The 12,229-nt window shown below is 47.5% G+C and overlaps 1 protein-coding gene across 3 annotated transcripts in view; it reads right to left on the bottom strand.

The window, feature by feature from the left end:
* RPH3A (rabphilin 3A) overlaps positions 1-12,229 on the bottom strand; it is a 96,983-nt gene that overhangs the window by 31,306 nt on the left and 53,448 nt on the right. For all 3 annotated transcript variants that reach the window (XM_027124633.1, XM_027124634.1, XM_027124635.1), the window contains one exon: positions 584-713. In XM_027124633.1, the coding sequence (XP_026980434.1) occupies positions 584-713 (130 nt within the window). The remainder of the gene's footprint in view (positions 1-583; positions 714-12,229) is intronic.

Genomic DNA, 12,229 nt, shown 5'->3' with positions numbered 1-12,229 from the left:
CCTAACTTGGCTAGAGAGGGGCTTTCTAAGTGGCTTGAACTGTACCCCAGGGTAAAGAATGCTGGGTAGGGCTTCCATGTACACGTGTCTTCCATGTAGACACAAGCCCAGCATGCTTTTTTTTTTTGGCCACACTGTGCAGCATGCGGGATCTTAGTTCCCCGACCAGGGATTGAACCCGTGTCCCCTGCAGTGGAAGCGTGGAGTCTTAACCACTGGACCGCCAGGGAATTCCCCCAGCATGCTCTTTAGCCTGACCTATAACTTGCTAAGCCACAACCAGGATACTTGCAGGCTCAACCATAGTTCATGTCCTACTTCAGTCTCCCAAGTTCATCCTGGATGGAGCTGAGCTCCAAGGAGACAGAAGGGTCAGAGTGACTTCTAGGGGAGGAAGCAGGATCAGGGTTACCTCGGAATACAGCTGGGCATGGGAGCATCCCAGAAGGAATCATATTCTGGCAACTACCTTTCCCGATCCAAGCTCCATCCCCAAGACCCAAGGCCCCCAAAGGCTGGAGCCCAGGCCTAGCCCCTATGCATGTGATGAGCGGGGAAGCAGGGAAGGGGAGGGCGATGGTACCTTCTTACAGTCCTCACACACTACACAGGCAGAGCCCAGCATCCCCAGCTGTTCTCCACACAGTATGCAGCAGTTCACCCCGTCCCCAGCCACGTTCTTCCTCATGTTCTCCAGACGGTCCACCAGGCGCCTGGAAGCAGAGTCAGGGTTATACGGACCTCAAAGGACCAGGGACCACCAGCTTCTCCCTCATTATCTGGTTGATGGTCTTAACCTTCTTTGAGTCATAGACTCTTGAGTATCTGATAATGACTACTGGACCCCTCCCCAGAAAAAGGCACATACATTCTGATATATTTTCAGAACATCACGGAACCCCTCCGACATCCCCAAAGTCCATCTATTCTACCAACTTCAGATTAAGAACCTTATCGAGTCTTTTCTCATGTCACCTCCTCCATAAACTGTCTTCGGAGGCCCAGATCTGTTTATCTAATTGTCTGTATGACGTCTTCACTTGGGTCTCAAACTTGTGCTTTCAACTGAACTCTTCATCCTGGCTGCTCTTCATCCTCATCCCCAGCAAACCTGCTCCCATTCTCAGGAAATGGCACCACTATCTGCTAACTTGCTTGAACCAGAAACCTACAGGGTCTTCCTGAGCCCCTCCTCCCAGACATTCAATGACCCAACCAAATCCTATCAGGTCTAACGCTCTAACACTTCTGGAATCCACCCATTTCTCTCCGTCTTCACCTCAACCAAGCCACTGACATCTCTCCCCTGGATGACTAACCCCTTAGTCTCCATGCTTTCTTCATTCATGCCTTCTACCGTCTGTTCTCCCCATCACAGCCTTGGTGATATTCCTAAAACATAAATCTGATCATGGCACTCCCACTTCCCTTTAAAACCTTTAGTTGGTTCTCATTCCATGAGGTTTCCATGACCTTACGTGGTCTGGCCCCAGATGAAACCCCAAACCTCTTCGCCCTCTTGGTCTTGCTTAAATGTTCTAGCTCAGTGGTTCACTAAGTGTGATGACCAGACCATCAGCATCAGTGTCACCTGGGAACTTGTTAGAAATGCAAATTCTTGGGCCCCATTCCACAACAACCCTAATCAGAGACTCCGGGGGTGGGGCAGCAATCTGTTTAGACAAGCCTTCCAGGGGATTTTGACAAAAGTTTAAGAACCACTGCTCTGGTTACACTGGCCTTCTTTGAGTTCTAGTTCTCCTAATTGCCTCAGCACTTTTGCACATTCTGGTCCTTGTGCCTGGAATGCAGCATTCCCTCATTACACATATTTGTGATCTCCCTCTCTCTCACACACACACACACAGACACACACACACTTTTCCTGCCTAGATTCTCCTTATCCTTCATATTCTGGTTAAAATATCACCTCCTCTTAGAAGCCTTCTCCAACCATCCGTTTTATTTACTTTTTTGGCAACCCTTCTGCATAGCACTTGTCACATTTGTAAGTAATTGTGGAATTGTCTACATTAAGTAATTAGTTAATTGTGAGTCCATACCTGGCTGCCTTCCTAGACTCTGAGCTCCCCTGGGCTGGGGATCTTGTCTGTCCTGTTCCCTGCTGCGTCCTCAGGAACAGAACGGTACCTGGGGTCCACAGTGAGTGCTCACACATGATGGTCGAACCAATGAATGAATGAACAAATGAATGAATGAAGGCAGGCCACTTCCCAAATTTGTATCCAGCAAAAGTAAGCTGAGTTGAATGTCAAGTGACATACAATAGCAGCTTATACTTACATAGTGTTTATTATGGGCCTGGCATGGTATGAAGTGCTTTGGCACCCAACCCTAAGAGACAGGCACTATTAAGAAGCCATTTTACAACTAAGGCAAGTGAGGCACAAGGAAGTTAAATTACTTGTCCAAGGTCACACAGCTAGGAAGTAACAGAGCTAAAACTGGAAGCCAGGTATCATGTGTATTACACTGGCACTTCTCAAACTTAATGTGCACACAAGTCACACTGGCATCTTGTTAAAACAGATTCTGAAGCATCACGTCTGGGGTGAGGCCTGAGGTGCTACATTCCTAGAAAACTCCCAAGTGATTCCACACGATGGCCCAAGGGCACACTCTGAATAGCAAGGCTACACATAATGACTACACCTGTGGGGGCATCCTCCTTCGATCTCAGGTGGGTTGTTTTTGACCCGTCCCACCAGCCTCAAGTCACCTCTTTGCTTTTTCCTCAAACAGAACCTTATTGTTCCTGTTCCAGCCACAGCCAGTGGACCCAGATGGAGCCGGACCCTGCCCACCCCCTCCACGCACTGGCTCTCAGCTGTGGACATCAGCTGTGGGTATCACAGGCTCCAGAAAGTCCCTGGCAGACCTGCTGGCCACCACCTGATGCTGACTCTCCCCACAGGTCCTCCTCGCTCCTGCCATCCCCTCAAAGCATGCTACTCGCTGTGTTATAAACAGCAGCTTCTCCCTCTGTGTTCCATTCAACAGAGGAGCCCAAAGCAGCCTGTAGGCTCTAGCGCCTGCTGTGACCCAGATTGGACAGAGCTGCTTTGAGAGGCAGGATGTGCAGAACCAAAGGCAGCACGCTCTTCTCTTCCTCCTCCTCCTCTTCCTCTACCCCAACCCTCCCCACATTTTCCCTAGAAATTGCTTTTATAGGATGATGGGAGGCAGCACAAACCAGGAGCGCCCAGTCCTCAGTCTCAGAACACCAGCAGCCAGTGTCTGCTGAGCAATTTCAATGTGCCAGGCACAGAGATAAGCACTCCACATGGATTTTCTTAATGAATCCTTCCAGCAGCACTATAAGCTAAAGACTATTCTTGTCCCCATTTTCCAAATGAGAAAAGTGAAGCACAGAGAGGTTAAGTGAGGTATCCAAGTCACACAGCGGGGAGGTGGAGAGAGCCTGGGCTCAGACCCAGGCAGTCTGGCTCTCGAGTGCCTGTTCTTCTTCTTCTTTTAAAAGAATTAATTTTTATTGGAATATAGTTGCTTTACAATGTTGTGTTAGTTTCTACTGTACAGCAAAATGAATCAGCTATAGTTCCTGTTCTTAATCAGACCTCACTGCCACTACTGCCAAGCAGAGCCATGGGGACCTTCTTGAACAGTCCAACCTCCACCCTGCTCAATTCCCCTGCTTTGCCCATACCAAGGGACCCTCCATCATTGGTAGGAACCAAGTTGCACACGTGCAGTCACCCCAGCTGCTTCTATCTCACCTGCCTCTGACTTCTCAGAGGTCGGGACGAGACACCCAACAGCTGTGCCATCATCTTGTTCCCCTAAAGAATCCTCAACATAGGGTTGAGAAATCTGGATTTTAGCCCTGAATTTTGCCTCTCTGGGCCTCAGTTTCCTCATCTGTAAAAGGGAAGGTGTTGGGCTAAATTGGTGGTTGTCAAATTGTGCTTTATGGCGCCCCAGGGGTTCTTCAGAGACCATTTTGGGGCCACCCACTATAGAGGTATGGTGGGAGTGATTCTGAGGAACCAAAAACCCCATTTCGTCCAGAGCATGTCTGCATTTATCTCTTTCATTTGTTTGAGCTGTTGAATTAGATTTCCTTTGGAAAGTTGGTTCCATTGTTTAAAGAAACAGTTTGAAGTCATCTGGAGCAGATGAATTTCAGGTTGCCTTTCAATGCCACAGAATTATGAGACAGTGAGGTAAGCTAACGGGGGCAGGGGATGGAAATTGCACAGTGATATATATTTTCTTTTTCTCTCTTTTTTTGGCACACACCTTTGTTCTCACCTATTTTCTCCTTCATGGACTGACCTAGCCAGAAAGTGGTTAGATTTTGTTCTTCTCATTCTATCAATGGGGGTCCCAAGGCACAGAGTCACTTGGGTCACTCAGCCTGGGCTAGAATCTCATTCTCTGTGTCAGTGAACCACCTCTGCTTTCCTTGGAGTCCCCTCATGGCCTTCTGCCTCAAGTCAAGCTTTGCCCACCCAGCTCAGGAAGACAGCATGGGATAGATGACCCAATTCTAAACTGCAGTGTACTTTGCTCAGGAAACCTACGAGGCTTACTTGTCTCCTCTTGGAAAATAAGGGTGTGGAGTCACCCACCTCTTGCAAACCCACACTCTAGCATCCCTACCAAGATGCCTGTTCCTTCCACCATTCGATCCTCAACTCCAAAAGCCCCCATTAACACGCATTGTACAGGGAGCGTCTCATTAGCTTCTATCAGTGGCAGCAAATGGCATGGAAAAACAACAGATTGAAGATCATTATTCACATCTCTCAGCGTAGAGACCCTTGTTACTTGTGAATTCAGTCCAGACCAATAAAGAGAGAAGGAAGTGGAGTGGGGATGGGCAGACCTTCCTTCTCTGCTCAAAGATCAGGATGAGCGGGGGGTTCCTGGAGCCCGCCCTTTTGGACATCCTCTCTGCAGCCCCGAATACTAGGGCCTCAACAGGGAGGGCCCCAACAGCCAAGTAGCATAAACTTGGAAATAAAACTTTGCAGGAAGTTAAGTCCAAATTACGTCATGGCAGACCATGAGTCACAGATGGGTCTTTATCCTGGTGATAAAACATTTCAGTTTCTTCACCCCATAAGGAATGTTTGTTGTTACCAGTCTTGGCAGGAGAGACCTATGTGCATTACGAAAGATGCCGGCAACCCTCAACCCATGTTAATGACCCAGAAAGAATTTTTTTAAAATACCAATGCCTGGGGCCCCAGCTCTAAAACTTCTCAGCTATGGATCTGGTTACGCCCGGATACCAGCATTTCAGCATGCAGTCCTGTTGAGAGCCACGGCATGGGGGGATGTTTCCAAAATGTATGGTCCATCTAGATCACCTGGGGAGTGTTCAACATTCAGACAATGATTCTATGGGACTGGGGTGTGTCCAGAGTGTGTGCATTTTGAAGTGACTCCCTATATGATCCTGATGCTGGTGAATTCCTGGCCACACTTTGAGAAATGCTTCAGTAAGGAAGGAAGCAGTGGGAGAAATCACATGAGAAAATCCTCTCCTTATTATGTTAAGTGGGGGAAAAAAACCCCCAAACCCAGGATGTAGAATTGTGATCATGCTCATCTGAATATCTTCATGGTGTGCACTGGACAAAAAAAAATTAGAAAGGAAACACACTGAAATATTCACAGGGATTATCACCAGGTGGTGGGATTATGAATAATTTTAATTTCCTTCTATAAAGCTTCTGCTACCCCCTTTCCTAAAGCACCAATTACCTGGACTCCTCATACTTTCTTAACTTTCTACAAGAAACATGCGTTACGTTACATTAGACAATAAAGTGCATTTCTGAAGACAGAGAACATGTAAGCCAAGGGTTAAAAGTCATGGCTTTGAATCCTACCTCTTATCCAGTCAATGACCTTGAAAAGGCTTTGTTCTCTGCGTGCCCTCTTCCCAGACAATAATGTGAGGGGTTAGATGAGACGCACCTCAAGCTTCCTGCCATGGGCAACATTCAGGGATTCTCAGATGCTGAGGCTGAAACATCAAGATTTCCCCTTGTGTTTTGAAACTGAAGGACCTTCAATGACTAAGAGAAGACCTGTCTGCAATGGCAGGATACTTTTGTTTGCCTGTCTAATGTCTCCACATTAAGGGCCCAATTAGCTGGACATTGTAAGTGGCTGTCACTCTCTAGTTAAGTCTTTACACGTCTGATTAACTTTATGGCTCCTACTTGCACCTCAATCCAGGAAACCCATATATCACCAGGCTGGGTGCTTAGGGGAGCTGACGGTTACTCAGTGAAGCTGGGTGGGCATCTCCCATTTCCCAGGATGCTCCCAGAGGCACCAGAAAGGTTATATGTCCCCTCTTCTGAGCACCAACAGATGACCTCTGGAGGGGGTGGGAAGTGGATTCCCAAGTTGCTCTGACCTTGCTGTCCCAATAGATGCAGACGGTCTACTCATTCATTCGACAAATATTTATGGAGAACCTACCGTGTGACAGCAGACAGTGAGGACCCAAGGGGGAGCAAAACAAATGAGGTGCCTGCCATCATGGAGCTGGCATTCTAGTGGGGGACTCAGATGTTACTTAAATGATCACATCGATCATCATAACTACACTCGGAGTAAGTGCTCTGAAGGACAAGTATGGGAAGCTATGAGAACTCACAGAGAGGGACATGAACAGTAAGATGGGGCCTCAGAGGAAGTGACTGTTGAGCTGAGACCTGAGGATAAAGAGGAGCTGGCCCAGTAAAGAGGGTGAGGAAAAGCACTGGAAGAAGAGGGAACAGCATGTGCAAGGGACTTGAGAGATGCTTAGCAGGGCTGGTGGGCTGGATGGTAGAAGATGAGGCTGGAGGGTGGGCAGGGGCCACTCCATGCAGGGTCTTGAGTCTAAGAGTGATGGGACAGCATGAAAGGGCTTTAAGTAGAGGAGACTCAACTTTCCCCATTTTGAGACAACATATGGACATAGGAATGGAGTCCTTGGGAGGCTCGGAGCAGTGAGAGTTTCAAATGCCGCAGTGGTTCCAGGTAGAATGAGGCAGGCAGGTCCCTGGACTTTGTCTACACATGGGGCTGGACCAGGTCTCTTAAAACTACAAGACTGCCCCAAGTGGGTCTAACTCAGTGGTGGTGAAAGTGTACACTAGCAGGAAGGCCGTGAGAGATGCCATTGCACGCTAGCCAGCTTCAAGGAGTCACTCTGTGTGTTAGCTTCCTAGTGTTGCTGTAACAAATTACAACTTAGTGGCTTACGACAACATATATTATTTACTATCTTAATAGTTCTAGAGATTAGATATCTGACATGGGTTTCACTTAGTTGAGGTGTTGGCAGGCAGGGCTGTGTTCTTTCTGGAAGCTCGAGGGGAAAATCTGTTCCCTTGCCTTTTCTAGTTTCTAGAAGCTGCCCCACATTCCTTGGCTTGTGGCCCCTTCCTCCATCTTCAATCCAGCCGTGTAGCATTTTTCAATCTTGCTGTGACTCTGACCCTCCCGCCTCCCTCCAATAAGGACCCATGTGATTACATTGGGTAATCCAGGATCATCTCCCCATCTCAAGATTCTTAGTCATGCCTGCAGAGTCCCTTTGGCCATGTAAGATAACATATTCACAGGTTCCAGGGATTAGGATGTGAACATATTTGTGGTGGGGGAGGGCATTATTCTACCCACCACACCCACATTCCCCGCCCCATCTGCCATCTAGGTTCTATTTCCACCTGATTCAGGTCCAGATCAGATTCCAGTCCTCCTCTCCAGAGCAAGGGTTGGGCAATTCCTCCATGCCTTGCTGTGGACGTCAGACAAATCAGACTTTGGACTCTGTGAGGTTCTAATCACCCTCTCCAAGTACAACCCCAGGAAAACATAGACTCTCCACACATACACACACACATCCACACCTACACGCACACACACTTTCAGAATTTAGAAATAAGAGGCACTTTTTTTTTTTTTTAAATTTTTGGCCGCACCGCACAGCATGTGGGATCTTAGTTCTCTAACCAGGGATCGATCCTGCGCCCCCTGCATCAGAAGCATGGTGTCTTAACTATTGGACTGCCAGGGAAGTCCCACAAGGCACTTATGATGCAGGTGTTGGGGTGTCCATTCTGGAGTGACCTTGCCTGGGTCCATATTTGCTATTTCCTAGCTCTGTGACCTCAAGGAAGTTACTTAACCTTTCTAAGCCTCTGTTTTTCGTGTGTAAATTAGGGAAAACAAAGTGCTTGTTTCCTAGGATTGTTGCAAAGATAAAATGAGAGTTAAATGGTCATGAAGAACCTAGGGGCAAGATGGGAATAAAGACGTAGACCTACTAGAGAATGGACTTGAGGACACGGGAAGGGGGAAGGGTAAGCTGGGACAAAGTGAGGGAGTGGCATGGACATACATACACTACCAAATGTAAAATAGATAGCTATTTTACTCTGGGAAGCAGCCGCATAGCACAGGGAGATCAGCTCAGTGGTGCTTTGTGACCACCTAGAGGGGTGGGATAGGGAGGGTGGGAGGGAGGGAGACACAAGAGGGAAGAGATATGGGGATATATGTATATGTATAGCTGATTCACTTTGTTATAAAGCAGAAACTAACACACCACTGCAAAGCAATTACACTCCAATAAAGATGTTAAAAAAATCTTTTTTTTAATGGGAGTGTTTGTAAAATGTCCAGAACATGGTAACTACTCAGTCATGATTGCTGCTAATTATTTCTTCTGGAAATCTGTGGCGTTTATAGCTCCCTATACTCACATTTTTTTCCTATATAACGAGGGTGCTAAAATCTGCCCATGAAATCCGTCTTTCTAAAGCTCTTTTTTTTTTTTTTTTTTTTTTTTTTCAGTACGCGGGTCTCTCACTGTTGTGGCCTCTCCCGTTGCGGAGCACAGGCTCCGGACGCGCAGGCTCAGCAGCCATGGCTCACGGGCCCAGCCGCTCCGCGGCATGTGGGATCTTCCCGGACTGGGGCATGAACCCGTGTCCCCTGCATCGGCAGGCGGACTCTCAACCACTGCGCCACCAGGGAAGCCCCATCTTTCTAAAGCTTTTAAAGGGGCTGCAGTGACTAGAAACTGACAGGACTCGTGTGCCCATCTCTAAATACACACACGGATGGCACATACACCCACACAGGAACAGGTGCATGATCAGCACCCATGTACAGAACACACTTTCACACACACGGCTGTACACACTCTGCTCTTGCAGGGAGCCAAGCCCTAGTTGGCTGCCTTCTGCAGACAAGGATATAAGCCAAATGCAGCTCAGACAGTGCTTACTTGTTAAGCCCAGGCTCCCTCAAAAAAGTTCAAACTGGCCTCAGAAACATTCAGGCAACTGCTTTTGAGCTTTCAAACCAGTATTGCCGCAGTGTCTTGACAAATGCCGAAGAGAAGGCTAATGCATGTACAATTGCTCCAGGAAGTGGGCTTAACGTGGCGAGCTGCAGAGTTGAGGACACCCTACCTGTGAAGGTGTGATGGCTTTATGTGCCGGTTCCTGAATTGGTGAGGGAAATGGTGAAAAGCTGGGGTTCCATCACTGATGGTATGAAGCCAGAGCAGCTGCCTTTAGAGCTGTGATTGAGCATGATTACACAATGGTTTGTAAAATGCAGCAAAGTAGGAGAGTGGATGTCATGTTGTCTCTCTGTCTCTCTCTATCTCTGTCTCTCAACTTCTCTCTCTCTCTCTCTCTCTCTCTCTCTCACACACACACACACACACACACCATTAATTCCAGAATCATGCCGCTTATCCCGTCACCCTAATTGCCAAGTGGATGTTACCATTAAGTTTATCAAACTCGGCATTTTCTGAAGCCTAGATTGGGCCATCAGCTGTGAACAGGGACATGGCTGCTCTGAAGGGGGGTGGTCTGAACTCCAATGCCAGGGTCTCTCAGGAACCTGTCCTTAAATGACTAAGTTGCTCTGTCATGAAGCCACGCGGCTGGCATGCAGGGTGTGTGCAGTTCAGACTCATTAATTCCCACCGTTGTTTATTACCGTCACTACCTGGGGAGCCGTTGATCGTAATCTCTCTCCTTGATGGATTGGTGAATGGGATTCCTGTCTGGACCTCAGCACTTTGGGGAAGTGGGTCACCCTGGGTCAGAGTTGGAGCCAAGAGAGAAAGACAGCTAGAGGGCTCCACTGGGCTAATGCAGTCAGTCAGGCAAGGAGCTGGGTCATTTAAACCCAATAATAGCAACAGTTATCAGGAGCTGTGCTAAGCATTCCATGTGCATTGTTTTCCTTAAGTCATACAACCTGTGAGGTCAGTTCTATTATTCACTCCCATTTTACAGATGGGGAAACCGAGGCACACTGACAGGGAGTCACTTACCAAAGGCACACAGCTGGCAAGTGGCAGAGATGGGATCGGAGGCTAGGTCTAGCTACCCAGACGCTGTTACCCGCCTTGGAAGAATGAAGCCTTTGTTTCATTTCAGTGCTATAATTGGGGCTCTTTCTAACCCCTCCACCTGCCCTTTTCTGTTGTGGAAAGCAGAGTTGAGAGAATGTGCTGCTGAGGCCCACAGGGCACAAGGGTCATTGTGGTGGAGAGGGGTGAACTGTCCTATGGTAGGAAGAAGTATGAGACTGAACCAATCAACCTGAGTGAATATGTGAGACACCCTGTAAATTATTGACTTCCCTTAAACTCTGAAGTCATTTGTCAATTGCCATCCCTACCTGCACTGCCAAAAGGCAATAGGATAATGTGGAAAGACAGATTCAAAGTCTGGTTTGGCCATGTAAAAGCTGTGTGCCCCTGGGCAAGTGTCTTAACCTCCATGAACTTCAATAATCTCGTCTGTGAAGCAAAGACAATAGTCTGTCTCTCTGAGAGATTAAAGGAAATACAACATATTTGAAAGTTCCTAATACAATGCTTGGCTATAAATGTGTATCTTTCTATAGAATAGCAGAATAGGACTCTAATCCTGGAGCCAGCCAGCCTGGGTTTGTAATCCCAGTTGTACTGCTTATTAACTGTGTGACCTTGGGCAAGTTGCTTAACCACTCTGTGCCTCAGTTGTCTCATCTGTAAAATGGGAATGATAATAATGCGGCTTAATGCATAGGGTTGTTGTGAGGGTTACATAGATGAATCTACATAAAGCTTTGAGTACAGTGCCAACACATGGTGCTTTGTAAGGGTGGGCTATTATTATTTCTCTAGAAGTTGAGTGTGGTTGCAGGGAAATTCTCATTTGTTTCTTCTTCCTTTCTTGAGCCACTCAACAAAAAGGCTAGAGCAGTGGTTCTCAACAGGGGGTGATTTTGCCCCTCAGGGAGCACGTGGCGATGTCTGGAGACATTTTGGGTTGTCACAGCTTGGTAACAGCCCCGGTTACTACAGGCACCTAGTTTGTGGGAGATGCTGCTAAAAAATCCTATGGTGCACAGGAAAGCACCCACCACAAAGAACTGTCTGTCCCCAAATGTAAACAGTGCCAAGGTTCAGGAACCTTGGGCTAGAGGGACTTGGAGACCACATGGTCCAACTCCCCATTTTATAGATAAGGTCCGGGAAATTCTGAGGTTAAAAACATTCAATGAGAGGCTTAGTCAGTTGGGTTAAGAATTCATCCAATATGTATTCATTTGCTTTCTCTTTTATGCCAGGCACTGGGCTGCTTAAGGAATTAGGAAGACTTCATTTTCATTTTGTGCAAACAGATTCCATAAATTATTAAGGCTGGATGGACATTAGAAGGCCATCGACCCAATCCCTGAGAAAACTGAGATACTACTCAGTGGTTCTCAACATGGGGGGGGGGTTCAGAGTCCCCCCAAACCTGATGAAATCTATGAATATTTCTTCTTAAAAATGGACACAGGGACTTCCCTGGTGGCGCAGTGGTTAGGAATCCACCTGCCAATGCAGGGGACACATGTTCAAGCCCTGGTCTGGGAAGATCCAACATGCCACGGAGCAACTAAGCCCGTGCACCACAACTACTGAGCCTGTGCTCTAGAGCCCGCAAGCCACAACTACTGAGCCCGTGTGCCACAACTACTGAAGCCCGCGTGCCTAGAGCCCGTGCTCCGCAACGAGAGAAGCCACCGCAATGAGAACCCTGTGCATTGCAACGAAGAGTAGTCCCCACTTGCCACTAGAGAAAAGCCCGCATGCAGCAACGAAGACCCAACGCAGCCAAAAGTAAAATAAAAAACAAATAAATTTATTTTAAAAAAAAAGCACACAGACACA

The sequence above is a fragment of the Aethalodelphis obliquidens genome, unplaced genomic scaffold, assembly GCF_003676395.1.
Source record: "Aethalodelphis obliquidens isolate GAN/ISIS:26980383/991018 unplaced genomic scaffold, ASM367639v1 scaffold28, whole genome shotgun sequence".
Lineage (NCBI taxonomy): Eukaryota > Metazoa > Chordata > Mammalia > Artiodactyla > Delphinidae > Aethalodelphis > Aethalodelphis obliquidens.
Note: the sequence above shows the minus strand (reverse complement) of the source record. Positions and strands in the feature narration are given on the sequence as shown.